General features: G+C 40.8%; 1 protein-coding gene across 5 annotated transcripts in view; it reads right to left on the minus strand.

Annotated features, from left to right (window-relative positions):
- Uqcc1 (ubiquinol-cytochrome c reductase complex assembly factor 1) overlaps positions 1 to 16451 on the minus strand; it is a 91422-nt gene that overhangs the window by 11665 nt on the left and 63306 nt on the right. For all 5 annotated transcript variants that reach the window (XM_074074624.1, XM_074074621.1, XM_074074620.1 and 2 more), the window contains one exon: positions 291 to 368. In XM_074074624.1, coding sequence (XP_073930725.1) covers positions 291 to 368 — 78 coding nt within the window. The remainder of the gene's footprint in view (positions 1 to 290; positions 369 to 16451) is intronic.

Raw genomic sequence — 16451 nt, forward strand, 5'->3', positions numbered from 1 at the left:
GTCATCAAAAGACTTTGTTGGGGCCAGGCACCAGTGGCTCACACCTGTAATCCTAGCTACTCAGGAGGCAGAGATCAGGAGTACTGAGGTTTGAAGCCAGTCCCTGGCAAATAGTCTGAGAGACTTATCTCAAAAAATTCATTCACAAAAAGCCCTGGCCTAGTGGTTGAAGCACCTGTCTACAAGTGTGAGGTCCTGCATTCAAAACCCCAGTATCACCCCCCACCTCCCAAGAAAGACTTTGTTGGAGGAGACTACTGTTGTGCCTAAGACATGGCGAATAAGCTTACCTCATCATATCCCAAGATTGCTGCATAGAAATTATTTGTCATGAGGATCATGTTCTTCTTCAGGATATAGGAATTAACCTACAAAAACAAATGGTAAAAACAAAAGTATGAAAGAAAGGAAAAAGTAAAATGTGATCTTAGGCTCTTAGTTGTCACAGTCTGTTACTAGAACAAAGAGAAGGGAACTCTTAACAAATCAAACTGCCAGACCATTCCAAATTCCCTCATCTATCAGGATTCTCTATAATTTGCTACCATCTTTTCAGTTTATAAAGCAGTCAGTTTAATGTACTGACCCCTTGACTACATGTCTGGTTTTGTACTAGATCCTATGGAGACAAAGTTAAAAAAAAAAACCAAAAACAGTTAAAAAAAAAACCAAACAAAAACCCACTAATGCCACCTGTTGCCTCAAATCCTGTCCCAAATGTGCTAAGAGATTAGTGAAATTCAGTGCAAATGATCTCTTATTGAGGAGCTGGAAAGAGTGCTCTAGAAGAAAGAACTGAAGTGGACCTGGGAGGAGGAGTCTGACAGTACAGGGAAAGAGAGGAGAGAGGGCATTTAAGACAGGGAACAAGGTACAGAGTAAACAACTGGAAAAAGAATGTTTGGGGTGTTGGGGAGGGTGACTGGGCAGGATCACTGTGAAGATATGTTGGCACCAGACTAGGAGATGTCGTTTTAAGGACTGCTCAGAGAGTTTGTCATGGTGACAGACAAAAAAAAGATGACACTGTCAGAGGTGGGAAGAAAGACTAGCAGCTCTGAAATAAGATTATTTGTGCTAAGAGATTATTTTAGAAATATAATTTCTATGAGTTGTTGAGACCCTGGTAGACTCCTTTCACGGAATGGGCAGGTGCCTTCAGAGCTTGGAGTATGGCTCATCGGATGTCTTCAGTAAGGTAACACTTGGGCCTGCAGGCAGTAACATGCTTAAGAGCAGGGTCCAAGTTGTATTTTTCTCTGGGACCAGCAGAAATCCTGGCATAGCACATAAAATGGAGTAAAGACTCACTTACTTTTTAACCTGACAGGTTTTAGAAACTGCCAAATGTCATACTGGACTTTATACGAACAATAAGACTCATGTTTAATAATCCTCTCCACAACCATGCCCACCGTCACCTCCATTTACTAAATACCTGTCATGGGCCAGCTGCTTTATGGACATCATTTCCTCTAATCCTCAACAGAACTCAGAGAAGTAGTTATGTTATAGTCATTGGTAGGTGACTTCCCAGAGACTCAGGGAGGTCAAGTGATTTATCCTAGGTCACACAACAAGTAAGTGATAAAGGTGGATTAACATTCAGGTCAGTCTGAATCTAAAGTTAATGCCCCTTACACCCATAGGTTCCTGCTTTCAAGAGAATGATTTTACCCTGGGGCTCATCACTGGTCTCATAAGAGCAAAAAGGCAAAAGGATTTGTACTTAAGAGTCAGAAAACCTGGGTTCAAGTCATGGCTCTGCTATGTATGTGTCAATGTGATCTTGAGCAAGTAAATAACAGTCTGAGTTTATTTTCTTGTCTTTTAAATATCTTGCACACAAGGGCTGTTTTCAAGAGCAAATGAGTTAGTATGCATTCATTCATTAACTTAACAACGTAAGCTTGGTAAAGTACAGAGTGCTCTGCAAATGCAAGGAATGAGTAATACCTTTTTGGTTGTTTATATAAAATGAAAACCAGTTCCAAAACTTTATAGTCATGGATACCTTTCAAAAATGAAGAGAGAATTGTGAAGCCTGAAGCTGGAAAATATGAGACTGTGGTAGCTGGGAGTGCAAACCATGACCTTTCTCAACAACTTTCAACCCAGGCCACATTAGCCATCCATTCTTTGCTGTCAAAGCTTTGTGTACTCTTCTCCTGCTAGGTACACAAAATAGGTTAGAGTTCCTTATGTACCTGCCTTTCCCACCAGTCTGGGAACTACTCAAGAGTCATAGGAACCATGACTAATTAACTTGGGCACTCCAATACCTGGTCTAGGGCCTGGCCCAGGGAAGAGGCTAAGACAGGCATGCGAGTAACTGAATCCTTCCTTACAAGGGTAATACTCTAAGCATGTTCTGTACAATGGCACAAGTTGATTTGTTTAGCTTTATTTTTTGTTGCTGAACACCTTCCATGTTTCTGAAATTCCAGAAACTTCTATCACATCATTTTTCAAATGGGCTGGGATGAAAGAAAGTCAGGAAATAGGCCAGAGCTAGAGTACATTACCTTCTATCATGCAAGGATGACACTTTAACCCAGACCTCTTGATACCCACTTTGGGGCTCTCCCTACTCCCATCCAGTAGTTCTCCTAACTGTATAAGAGGACCAGAGTCACAAAAGGACAATGCCAGGAGTGTCAAAACACTAAGGCAGGAGTGCCTGTCCTAGAAAAACAACATTCACTGAATCCATTTGACAGAGCTAGCTTACGTGTGGCATCACACCATTAACTCTGGAGCTAGAAGAGCCCTCAGAGATCACCTGTCTCAATACCCCTAAGGAGTGATGCTCCTAAGAGATAAGAGACCTTTGGTCCAAGGTCACACTTCAAGTTAGTGTCAGAGCCAGGATTAGAATCTGATTTCTATGAGTGTTTTTCCTATTTTACCATCTACAGGGCATTTCCAGAGATCATCAACATATTACTCTGCAAACCTCAGTTCTTGCTTTCCAGCAAAGTCCAAGTATATACAAGCAAATTTTCTCCTCTTGGAATGCACCTGTATCCTTGCAGGCTATTGCCCAAGAAAAATGAAGAGTAAAAGTGGAGCTTCTTATTAGCAAGGCTCCTCTACCTGCTGGTCCTCTAACTTCAGTGACCTGTAAGCTGTCTCTCCACCTCACCTCTAGTTGAGAGATGGCAAACTGCCACAGTGAGGAATGTTTTTCAGATATCATCATCCAGGCTGGATTAGATCATGAAAAGGACCCTTCCTGGAAGAGGGGGAAAACTTGATCACTGCAGACACATGATCTGAAGGCAACAGGTGAGCGTCAGCAGCTTCCTGAACTACTGGACTCAACCCAGTGGGTCCTTCTACCCAGCCTAGAAGCTAAGAGGAGCTGGATATTCCTTCTGGTGCACCCCTATTGGATTTTACTCCCTCACTTAAGCATTGGTTCCCTAGCATGCAGGTTCTGTCTCTCCAGTTCATTCTATACGGAGCACCCTGCCCATGAATACACAGGTGCCCCAGCAGAAGAGAAACTTTTCTTAGATAGTGGGCCATTTGCTTATTAAACTCTTATCCTTTCCATAATGCTTTGCTTTTTATAAAAACCCATTCACACTGCACCACCACATGGGAAAGGTTCCTTTTATATCAGTTACTCATATTTTCCCATTTATTTAAGCTATTAAAATTCATGCAGATATTTTATAAGCCATCAGGATTCAGTGACTGGTATTACTGAATGTTTAATAATAAACTAAACAGAAGAAATCAGAGGGTTAAATGATGACTGCAATTCCTGTAATGACTTAATTAAATTTTTATTGAGTACATAAACTATGATGTCATTTGTAGCCAACCATGGCTCTGCTTTCCTAGCATGTCACAGGGTGGGAGCACTCAATAGGAGACTAGGCTAAATGAGCAGCAGGTCTCCACTGAAATGGGGAGGGGAGTAAGGCTCATGTAACACACTCAATAAATTATCCGTTCATTTTTAAACAAAGTCCATGAGTTATAATATATTTGCCATGCACTTTTTATGACATAATAAAAATGTTACCTTAAGGATTACTTAACACATACTACAAATGTTATAGCAGAGGCAGGCATAAGGGGCAAAGAAAACAAACATGAGCAGGCCAGGGACGGGTCCTGGAGTTTATGTCCCGAGGGAACAGCATAGTATATTAAAAAGGGAATGAAGAAAACAGGGGGGAGGGGAGGGAGAGTTCAGAGTTACTAATAAGTAGATTAATGAATGAGACAACCAACAGAGAACACAAGCAATAAGGAATCTTGCAAGGCGCATGTTTAATTAATGTAGTATTCTCAGAGAGGAATATTAGCTTTAAAGAGATGCCAGTTCATTTCAGGCCAATTCACTGGCCTCTTTCCCCTTTTCACTGTTGGAACTCTTTTAAGGAGGTTATGTGACTGCTTAACAGAAGAACCAGACTATGTGGATGTAGGGACTAATGGTAGATCAAATTTTAACTTCTCCATGAGCTCTAGAAGGTTCTTCAAGATCTGTCCTTTGTCATTTTTTTCTGCCTCACCTCCTCTTGACTCTCTACTTTCATCTTACTCTTCAGTCAAAGTCAACTCTGTGTCATTTCACAGCTGTGTTATGTTCTCTTATGTCTCTTAGCCACACTGCTGTTGGGAATTCCTCTTGTCTCTGTCTATTCATAAAGGGATATTAGCTCCTTATTTCCTAAGCCCAAATTACATTCTCTACAAAGTCTTTACTCTCCCCAGTTTTCAGGTGCCACAAAATTGATCAAATCCAGAAATGGGTCCCATAATTCACTGTTTACCAAGTGCCAAGAATGTGTTAAGAGTTATATGCGTATTAGTTCTCTTAATCTTTCCCAATGACTCTCTCTGAAGAGCACATTGTTATCTCTACTTTATAAAAAGGGAAACTGATGTTTGGGAAAGTTTACATAATAGAAACTAGTAGAATCAAGATTAGAATACAAAGCAGTCCAATTCCAGTGATTTTCTATGTTGCCACAAATACCATAAATAATATGGCATTCCTTCATGTGCCCCATACCTCAGGTTATCTGCAGAGGCAGAACTAAAAAGTGCTAATGTGGTCATGAGTAAACACAACTCAGAGACTCCCATTCAAGTGGGAGCTAGAGATAAGAGCCACCAGATGGGTCATAAGACACTCCTGTGTCTAAGAACCACTGCTGGGAAAACAGGGATAATGGTGGTAATAATAGTGAGGGGAGGGAGAATGGAAAATGTCTCATGGGAGGAAAATAAGAACTGATGAACCTGAAGGTAAGAATAAGCTTTTAGCCAGGTGCTAGTAGCTCACACCTGTAATCCTAGCTACTCAGGAGGCAGAGATCAGGAGGATTGCAGTTTGAAGCCAGCCAGGGCAAACAGTTCATGCAACTCTATCTTGAAAAAAATTCTTCACAAAAAAGGGCTGGTGGAGTGGCTCAAGGTGTAGGCCCTAAGTTCAAGCCCCAGTACAAAAAAAAAAGAGTAAGCTTAAAAAAAAAAAATAGCTTAAGCAAGGGCTTATTTTAGTGTAATAGGATAAAGTAGTGAGTAAAGGAAAAACAGAAAAACATTTCCTGCTCCCTATGCAGGAAATGAGAGTGAAGACACCAAGAAAGAGCTTTAAGATTACTGGTTTGAGGCAAAGTTGATAACAGCAGCAGATTGATAAGAAATTGTTGCAATGAATGAATGAAAAAGAGTGGCTAGAGCTGCTCACCAATGCATAAGGAATATATCAAATTCATTACTAGGCAACAATGCAATGCAGAAGACTACAGGTCACATTTTAGTCATCTATTTAGTAGCTTTACTTTGCAGTACCAACTATATGCTATGGTCATATGGAATAGACTAAGGTGCAGTGACCATTAGCTAGCCTATTTAATGTTAGAAGTTAGATCACTGTGGAATATTATGTGAGTACATAGAAGTGGGGTGAGAATAGATATACAAGAAAGAAGGGGGACATGGAGAAACTATGTATACATGAATACTTGCATCAAGACAAAGATTTGCTGAGGGTCGTTTAGCAATAGTCAAAAAACAAACAAACAAAGGGGCTGGTAGCGTACTCAAGTGGTAGAGCCTTTGCCTAGCAAGTGTGAGGCCCTGAGTTCAAACCCTAGTACTGCCAAAAACCAATAAACAAACAAAACTCTGCATGAGTATGTATGTGTATGCATATACTAAGTAGTACTAGAGAAAACTGTTAACAAATTAAAAACAAGGCCAAGTGCCAGTGGCTCATGTCTGTAATTCTAGCTACTGGGGAGGAAGAGATCAGGAGAATTGAGGTTGGAAGTCAGTCCTGGAAAATAGTTCCTGAGACCCTACAATACAAAGCAGGGCTAATGGAGTGGTTCAAGTGATAGAGCACCTGCCTAGAAAATGTGAGGCCCTGAGTTCAAACTCTCATACCACCAAAAAAAAAAAAGGTAAAATAATAAAACATGGCAGGTGGACAATTTCAATTTCCTTCCTTTTGCAGAAAATGATGTGAACACTCGATTAAAGCATGTTCCAATTGTGATGAAAGGCCAACCTAACAAAGCACTAGATGATCCTTTTTAAAATCCAGTTAAAAAATCATTTCAAAGGCTGATGATGTAACTTAGTAACAGAGTTTCTGCTTAGTATGCACAAAGTCTTGGGCTTGAACCACAGTACTGCAAATAAATAAATAAAAATAAGCCAGGTGGAAGGCTCACATCTGTAATCCCAGATACTTAGTGGGAGGATTGTGGTCTGAGGCTGGCCCCAGGCAAAAGTGGAAGACCCTATCTGAAAAATAACTAAAGGCAAAAGGACTGGTGGCACAGCTCAAGTGATAGAGCACTTGCCTAGCAATCATGAGGCCCTGAGTTCAAACCCTACTATCACCAAAAATACAAATTAAATTAATAATTTCAACTTTTAGTGTACCAAAAAGTGTGCTATATGAACAACAACAACAACAAAAAAAAACACCTTTCCTTATTTATTCTGAAAATTCTAGTTTAGTTGCATGGGGTCTACATACTCAAAATCTAAGCTGAAAATGACCCAAAAAACATAGCACACAGTTGGCAGACAGAATTGTAAAACCAGTAGTTCTAATTTATGAATGGTCACAACGTACAGGAATCCATTCCACAGGTTTGTTAAATGGCAAATCAAGAAAGTATAGATGGTGGACTTCAAAAATTATCATCAGCCAGGCACCATCTGCTTAAGCCTGTAATCCTAGCTTCCTGGGAGGCTGAGATCAGGAGGATCACAGTTTGAGGCCAGCCTGAGCAAATAATTCATGGACCCTGTCTCCAAAATAACCACAGCAAAACAGAATGGAGGTGTGGCTTGAGTGGCACAGTGCCTGCTTTGCAAGTATGGAGTCCTGAGTTCAAACCCAATCCCACTAAAAAAAAAATTAGGAAGGAAGGAAGGAGAAAAACTATACATACAAAGGTCATAGTTTCCTTTCCTCTATTATGATAATAGTCAAGTCATTTTTTTAGCTACCATACTTAAGAATGAACATGGAAGAAAAAAAAGTCAGAGAATTTTCAATGAAAAAGGCAGATAAATATGGTCATAATGGGTCACACTGGCCACAGGGCAGGATACTCATTATTCTGTGGCCATCAGAAGCTATTACATGGATTGACCTGGTTGCTTCCACCATCAGTACTCTGATGGTATCTGAGATAATATTCTCTCTTCTTCCTCTACCCTTCCTTAGGTCAATGACCTATATTTTTCTCCACAGGAGTTGGAAAGCTGCTGATCCTGTAACCTTGGCCCCTCTTCACAGACATGGGCACATAGCTCAAGCTGACTCATCAGATTCTTGCCTTTGAGAGTAGAGACAACCAAAGGCAAAAGGCAGCTAAAGTTGGGTCATCCCCGAAGAGACAGCACTGCATATAAGTTTCTATTACTAATGTTAAACTTCCCTGTATCTTTCCTTCCTGAGGCTTGTTGCTAAACTCTCCTTTCCATGCTGTGAGCCTTAGTAACCTTCTAATGATTTTTTTGTTTGTTTGTTACAATTAGTTGAGTTCTCTCTTGATTGCAATCAATGTATGTGTCATCACTTATCAATTCATTAAAAACTAAAAACAGTAAACATCTGTTGAATGCTTACCAAGTGCTAGAATTGGTATTAAAAACTTTTTCTGTGTTATCTGTTTAATTTTCACAACAATCTTAAACATGGGGTATTAATGTCCTCATTTTATAGAAAATATATCACCTCATTTTTCTGTGAAGTTTCTCATCTTCCCAAAGCTTCCTACTTCTTCCTTCATATGGGTTTTTATACTTCCACCACGAACACTTACTGTACCCTTTTAACAATCTGTTTATAGGATGCTCCCACCCCCAAAGCACACACTGCATTAGACTGTGAGCTCCTTGAAGGCAAAGACAGCACATTGCTGAGCACATGCCAGTAGAATGAATCAATGTTTTTGCTATAATTAAGTCCTGATGTATGGATGTTCATGCACTTACTCTATTCTAGCTGAGGTTACCCCACTTTTGTTTTTTTAGTTATCCCTAAATGGCCTCTGAACCCACATATCTCTCTCAAATCAATCTCTTCCACTAAAACAACTCTCAAGACAATCTCCTGTTTCATTACTACCACTTGCTAGAGTTCTAGCTTTGGAGTCAACATACTCATACAGAACTCTGTAGTAAAGAGGGGAGTGTCTAACTGAAAAAAGAAAGAATTATTGCAGAGTCAGGGTCACCCCAACAAAATAACAGTCAACCAACTCTCAGAAGTAAACAGGTTAAACATTAATTGATCTTTCATCCTTCATGCTCTAAAATGGGTGCTATGGAAGAATAACACAAAAACTTCTAAGAAGTATCTTTCTGATTATTCTTCCAAGTTTATGAAAGGGCTTATGACCTCTGCTAACAAGTACTAGTGCATGAACATTTTGGTCAGACTGTGAAATACAGATTTAGAAAGTGAGGGCACCTGCCTGGCAAGCACAAGGCTCTGAGTCCAACACCATACTACCACCACACATACACAAAAAAAGATTTGGAAAGTGAAACAGTTTATTAGTGATCACTGATGGCCAATTATCAAGTTAGACCCAATCAGCAAGACAATTAACTGAACTGTAAGCAAAAGGTAATTAATTCTATTCATATCTCATCAGGAGATGAATGAATAAATAAAATGTGGATATATGTATGTGTATCTATCTATCTAGATATGTGTGTATCTAGCTAGCTAGCTACATGAAAAAATATTCAGCCATTAAAACCCATGAAGTTTAAAAAGTAAAAAACCCCAAAACCCCATAAAGTTTGATATATTGCATGCAATAACATGGATGGACCTTAATAACTTAGTCAGACACAGAAAGACAAATACTGTGTGATTCCTCTTATTTGAGGTATTTAGGAAAGGCAAATTCATAGACAGAAAGTAGAAGAATAGAGGCTACCTGGGCTGAGGTAGAGATTTTGTTCGGTATGATGAAAAAGTCTTAAGTATATACAGTGATGATTTTACATTGTAAATGTACTTAGTGACATTAAATTGCACATTTACAAATGACAAATATTACAATGTATATTTTATCACAATAAAAGAAAATTCTCACTATAAATGATTCTCCTCAGACACGTACTTCAATCTGTGACTTAATCCTATATGTATCAGAGCCTCTCTTATAACATTTATCCCATTCTGCACATCAGTACCATGAAGTAATTTATGTCCCTTGCTAGACTACTGTTTGTGTCTGAAGAATTATACCTTGCCTTGTACAGGTTTGGTAAGTATGTACTGAGTGCACTACTATACTCGAGCATTATAATATGTCTTGGAGGTAAAAAGATAAATAAAATACTTTTTCTCTCAAGAAGTTCATAATCTCAGGTGGAAGACACACTTAGCACACCATGTAAAAATGGCAATAGCTCACGTCTGTAATCCTAGTTAGTTGGGAGGCTGAGATCAGGACAACCACAGTTCAAGATCAGCCCAGGTAAAAAGTTCATGATACCCCATATCAACCAAGAGCTAAGCTTGGTGGTACATACCTGTCATCCTAGCTACAAGAGAAGCTGAAATCAGGAGGATTGCAATTTCAAGCCAGGCAAAAAACTTCACTACACTCCATCTCAACAGATAAAAGCTAGGTGCACATCTGTCATCCCAGCTTTGGTGGGAAGTGTAAAATAGGAGCATCACATTCTAGGCTAGCCTGGGAGAAAGAAAGACTCTATCCCTAAAATAACCAGAGCAAAAAGAGTTGGAGGTGTGGCACAAGCAGTAAAGCATCTGCCTCGCAAGCGTGAAGCTCTGAGTTCTAACCCCAGTACTATCACAAAAAAGACAAAAAAAAAAAAGGCAATAATGTGGGGGCTGAAAGGAAATAGTGTGGGAGTAACATTCATTCAACTGTGTATTAGAGGGTAGACAGGTATGTTCAAACAAAAGAGTGGTATGTGCAAAGCTACAGAGAGAGGAATAAGCACAAACAACATTTCTTTTTTCTTTTTGGCAGTACCGAAGTTTGAACTCAGGACCTTATGCTTGCTAGGCAGGCACTCTACCACTTGAACCACACCCCCAGCCCAAACACAATTATTTTTAGAGGAAAGTTGATGAAGAACTCATGGTAGGCTAGAGATGTGCTCAAGTGGTAGAGCACCTGTCTAGCAAGTGCAAGGCTCCAAGTTCACACCCCATTACCACCAAATAAAAATAAAGAATCATTAAAAACAAAACAAAACAAAAAAGAACTAATGATGAGGTGGGTGCTGGTTGCTCACACCTATAATCCTATCTAATTGGGAGGCTAAGATCAGGAAGACTGCAGTTCCAGGCCAGTCAGGGCACGAGACCTCATCTCTAAAATAACCAAAGCAAAATGGACAGGAGGCTTGGCTCAAGCAGTAGAATGTGCCTGCTTTGCAAGAGTGAAGTCCCGAGTTAAAACCCCAGTCCCACCAAAAAACATAAACAAACAAATCTAAAAAAAAACTGATGGTGGGCAGAAGCAGAAGGCAAAACTCAAAGGCAGTTTGTATTATCTGTAAGTGGCCTTGAATGCCACATGAAGGAAAGACAAGGATGGGTTCTAAGCATAGGGAAGCTGCACAGCTTTATTTTCAAAAAGTAACCCTTGCAATATAGATTCGAGGGCTGAGGGAAGGACCAGAGGCAGAAACCCCATGATGCTGAGCAATAATGCAGGTCAGTTGGAACTGAACGAATGTTAAGCAGCAACAGGATAAAGAGGAAGGAACACATTCAAGAGAAATATCTACAGTAGTATCACAGGTCATCATGGGGATATGGAAGAGAAAAGGTGAAGCCATGACTTGCATATAATCAGACCTCAATGAAGAAAGCAAAGAGAAAAGAAAGGTGCAGAAAGAATGCAACAATTATATGCAATTGCACACTGATGACTTTCTGACCCTGGCAGCACAAAATGTAGACAACCAGTCTTGTAGGGTTTTAGCAATCACTGTGCCCTTAATGTCTCCTAGGTTGTGGTAATGGAAAATCTTACTTGGATAAGATGTAATATGAGCAAGATGTGTATTTAGCTTGAGCCCAGCAGGCGTCTCCAGGGGTGCAGGGGTACAGCACACCAAGGCCTAGGAGCCTGAGTCTCCTTTCTAGTAATTTATTCACTACACATCAGTAGATGTCACTTCTCTGGGTCCTCTGTATTCAACTATAGCTATGAGGTCCAATGACTAACGGCGAGAAGATGCTAACAACTCAGATTTCCAGAGACAGTCACAGGCTCCTAATTACACCCTGGGTTTCATGATTGCATTTATGAGTGCAGAAAGCTGCAGGCATAACTTTGCTTTTTAAATGACTTTTCTATTAAATGTAGGCAGACTAGGTACAGTGGAAAACTACAGGATGTTGTTTCCCATCACCACAGGCCACCTCAAATGCACAGAAAGATAAGCCAAATAGATGCAAACAGATAATAAACTAGTTAGCAAGTTCTTTGCTAATGGAGGTGAGGCAATGTCACTTGTCATGCATGCTGAGCACCTAAACAATCTAGAGAACCTATATGCAACACTGAGATCATAGGCCCAGTGTCCTTTCCCACTCAGCAATCCTAAAACAGATGCACATCACCTGGATGGCAACATTTTCTGAGAGGATCCAAAAACCAGCCTCTTGCCATATTGAGGGTCTTAGTTCCTTCATCCAACATCCCTGTTTTCTTCTTCTTCAGTGATGAGGAGTGAAAGAAGTGGGCCTATCAAGTTAGCTGGCGACTCTACCTGGGCACAGCAGGTCAGACCAAAGTCTATAGCCCAAACAGTAAGGCAGGCATCCCCATTGTTTTCCATGGGCCACGGAATGTTTGTCTTTCACTGCTGAGTCCTTACTGCTTACTGTTCAGAGTTATAAAATTTCCAAAATACTGACCCAATAGTAATCTGAGAGAGAGGTTGTTCCCTGATGTAGAGATGAGGAAACAAAGGCACGGAATGGCTGAGACTTGTCTAATTATCACTCAGCTAATAAATGGTCAAGATGTTCACAGAAGGCTGGGGATATGGCTCAAGTGGTAGTATGCTTGCCTAGCAAGGCTCTGAGTTCAAACCTCAGTACCAAAAAAAGTTCACAGAAATGTCTTTTGACACCTAGTCAAACATCTTTTTCCTTTTTTGTTTGCTTGTTTGTAACCAGGTTTCACTATGTTATTCAGGCTGGTCTTAAACTTCTGGTCTCCAACTTCTGGGTTCAAATGATTCTTCCACCTCCACCTCCTGAATTCTGGGACAACATTCTTTTAAAGCTCTGACTTGCCACTCAGTTAATAGCTTACAGAAACCTGTCTAAGTATCCTAAGAATGGCTGAACTAGACTCCATGTAGAAGTGGTAAGATCACTCCCACCCAAAGTGGCAGGCCCAGAGTGAAGCAAGGAGTGAGGTTTAGAAACCCCAAGAATGGAAGTGACACTTGGCTTTATGAGCTCTGAGAGTAGCCCTATCTCTAAAGGTAATTCTCGCTCTTTGTCTTTTTTCAGCAAAATGTTCTTAAAAGGGTATTTTATTCAAAGGGAAAAGAAAAATCTCAGCTAGAATGCTGTGTCTGTTAAAGAGATCTCTTCGGTGATCTGCACTCAAGTCCCAACTAAAAAACATGCTGAACTCTAAGCAAAGTTTAGGCCCCAAGAGCCATTTACCTACTTTGTGACTCTGGGAGACAAATCACTCTAAACCTCAGTCCATCAAATCTATGCCAGATTACCTTTCCCTTTCTTTTTATATTAGCATGGGAGGCAAAAGTGCTTAACAATAAGTAATAAAATTAGCAGCAATAAATATCTAACTCTCTGGCACTGCTTAAAGAGCCTCAGATGTGCCGGGCGCCAGTGGCTCATGCCTACAATCCTAGCTACTCAGGAAGCAGATATCAGGAGGATCATGGTTCAAAGCCAGCCTGGGCAAATAGCTCAAGCACCCAGTAGTGCCCCCCCCCCCAAGAAAAAAGCCTCATATGTGGTAACTCATTTAACTCACAATACTTTGGGATGTCAGGTGGGTACTCTACCCCTATTTTATGGAGGGAAAACTGAGGCACAGAGATTAAAGTATCTTGCCCAAGGCCATATGGTTGGAGTGGGATCTGAGCCCAAACAGTTTGGCTTTTGTGCCAGAGCACTCTCAACCAGTTAGTGATATGCCTTGCAAAGGAAGTTACAAACCCAATATACTCCTCTGCCTGGAGGTGAGGGTTGTTTCTCCCTCAATACCTGGGGACTTGCTTACTCATCACCCAATCTTCCCTTCACACTCAGCCTCCACAGGGACAGCTTCTCTAGGAAGCCTGAAGCAAAAGTGAAACAAAACAGCAGGTGAACTCATATCTTACTTGTTTATCTATTTAATATGGAATTGAACCTAGGAAAGATTGAACTTCCTTTCTCCTCTTGGCATAAACTAGACTGTAAGCCCTGTAAGGTCACTTCTCTCTGGTATACTCTCTACCAGTAGTATTTAGGGATTGGCATGTAGTGAGGGATAAAGATGTTCCCTGAATAAATGAATGAAACCATCCTTGATGGAGCCACATAAATTAATAATGATACTAGACTAAAGGAAAATATTCAGTAACAACAAGCTTCAATAATGTATATTCAATGCTAACCATAAATGGAGCACTATTCTAGGTGCTAAGGCTGTAGCAGTGAACAAGAGACAGTTCTAGAAAGGAGAGTAAGGGACACAATAAGTAAAATAAATAAAAGCTGAGAAGCACTGATGTGAAGCCCTTTGAAAAGATACTGCTCAGGGACATTTGCTGGAGACTTTACTGTAAACTTGTGGAGGACAAGACCACATTTTCATACCCTCTGCATTCCCAGGCAATGCCCTGCACATGCTAGGCACTGAGTAAGATCTTCATGGCAGCATAGGCACCTGGGACTGTGAGGGAGAAGCATGAAAAATCCAACCCCCCATATCTATCACTGCTCTGTACCACCAAGCTGGACAAGACAGGGGCAGGGTGAACCCTCTTTTCTCTAGAGAGAGGCTCTTCCTTAGCAGACCATTCACCTTGGTTCCCAAAGCATAGCAGATGGTAAACACCTTCTGTCTTTGAAAAAGAAGGAAAATAGTCATAAATATCTATACTTAAAATGCCAAAATGGTTTGTTTGAAATTCAAAGAATCTTAACAAAAGGGCATGAAACAGGGTTGAGAAGGTATGGAATGGGAGACACATAGAATACCACCGAGTGCTCAACAAGAATCATCTTTTACTTCGCCTGTAACATGCACGTATCACAAGCCTGCTGATTCTTAACTCTAGCAGCATAACTGCCCAAGGGCCAGAAAAGGAGCAACAATATACAGTTTATACCTTTTATTATTCTGATAGAAATTTCTCTCCTGGGAGCAGAAAAGGGTCAAAAGTCCAATACCAAAAAATACATGTCTTTACAAGTCATGAGCAAAGAAGCATTACAGCAGACAGTTACTTAAAAAAAAAAAAAAAAAAAAAAAGCCACAGTCAACAGAGTCAAATAGGAGGTGTTAGAAAACTCACTCCAAGTAATTTATTCACTGGGAACCACAAAGGGCTTTCCCAAGAACAGCAAAAACATCATTAATTTCCCCAGTACCCTCCCTTTCATAGGGCTCCAAACCCTTCACCTGTTTCATTTTAAATTGTCCTCAAAGGCTACAAAATAAGGGGTTACTATTTCCCCAGGTACAGATGGAGAAATTAAAGCATCTATACCCCCCCTGCTCTGCCCAAGCCATTCAAATGGATTGAGCCAACATCATCTGAGTGCCTGCCATGGGCTGACTAAGGTTATCTTGATCAAGAGACAGACAAGATCTCTATCCTCCAGAAAGCCAGAACGCAGTGGGGTATTATGAATGCACACATATTCCCTTTATGTTTATGTGAAATACTATTGAAAAAAATCCACATATAGCACCCCGAGAGCTCCCACTAATCAATGTCTGATACATACCAAGCACGGGGCTGTCATATTGTTTAAGCCACCCAATAATATGCAACTTATAAAGGAAAGAATAAAGACAAAGAGAGGTAAAGAGATTTGCCCAGGGGCTCAAGGCTACATTGTAGCAGTCTGGCTGCAAAGTCCATATGATGGGAGATGGCTGCTTGGGAAACTGGGAGTTAGTCTCTAGACTTTTTAAGTTTTGAATGTCCTCTCCTTATAGGCAGATAGAACACAAGGGGTCTTCATTAGATTTGGGGGAAGGGCCTGTTTCCCTGGCTCAGAATTACATATATATATTAATCTGGATTCTCCATGGGGACAGCTCTTGCAGGTCAAGAAGCAAAAGGTAGGTGTGTCTTCCAAAAGGAAGTACAGCTCTTACTAGACAAAGAAGAGCTCAAAAGTCCTGAGACTATCTTGTTCCTTTCATGGGCACTAGAAATGTATCAGGACCTGAGAGATGGGATTCTCTGGCTGGCTTTAACAGGTCTACAGCCTGCAGGAGCAGTCATGATGGCCCTGGTATAAATGCAGCCCTGCATCCTTTGCTCAGGGCCAAACTCCTGCAGGGGAAGGGCACTCTGCTAGGATCCCTGAAGAAGGGCATGGCTTGGTGACAGCTCTGCAGAACTTACCTGGTGGCAGCAAGCTCTTCCTGTTTTGCCAAAGCTCTCCATTTTGGAGGCCAAGGAAGAAAATGACAGACTGAGAGGAAGGAGAGCATATGGGGCAGCAGGCCACATAGTCTTCAGGTCAGACAGGGTACAGAGAACATGGCCAGCTTCAGAGAATACCTGGGTCTTAGCAAGGGCCAGGATGCTAAACAGCCCTATTTGAAGCCCACAAATTCTCAGACAGATGGGGGAAGGATAAAGTCCTCCAAATTCTGAGAGCAAAGTTGAACCTGGAACAAAGGAAGCCTAATCCTCTGCCTAGCATCCTTCCTAAATTATTTAACTCATGGAATCCT

This window comes from Castor canadensis, chromosome 5 (assembly GCF_047511655.1).
Source record: "Castor canadensis chromosome 5, mCasCan1.hap1v2, whole genome shotgun sequence".
NCBI classification, from domain to species: domain Eukaryota; kingdom Metazoa; phylum Chordata; class Mammalia; order Rodentia; family Castoridae; genus Castor; species Castor canadensis.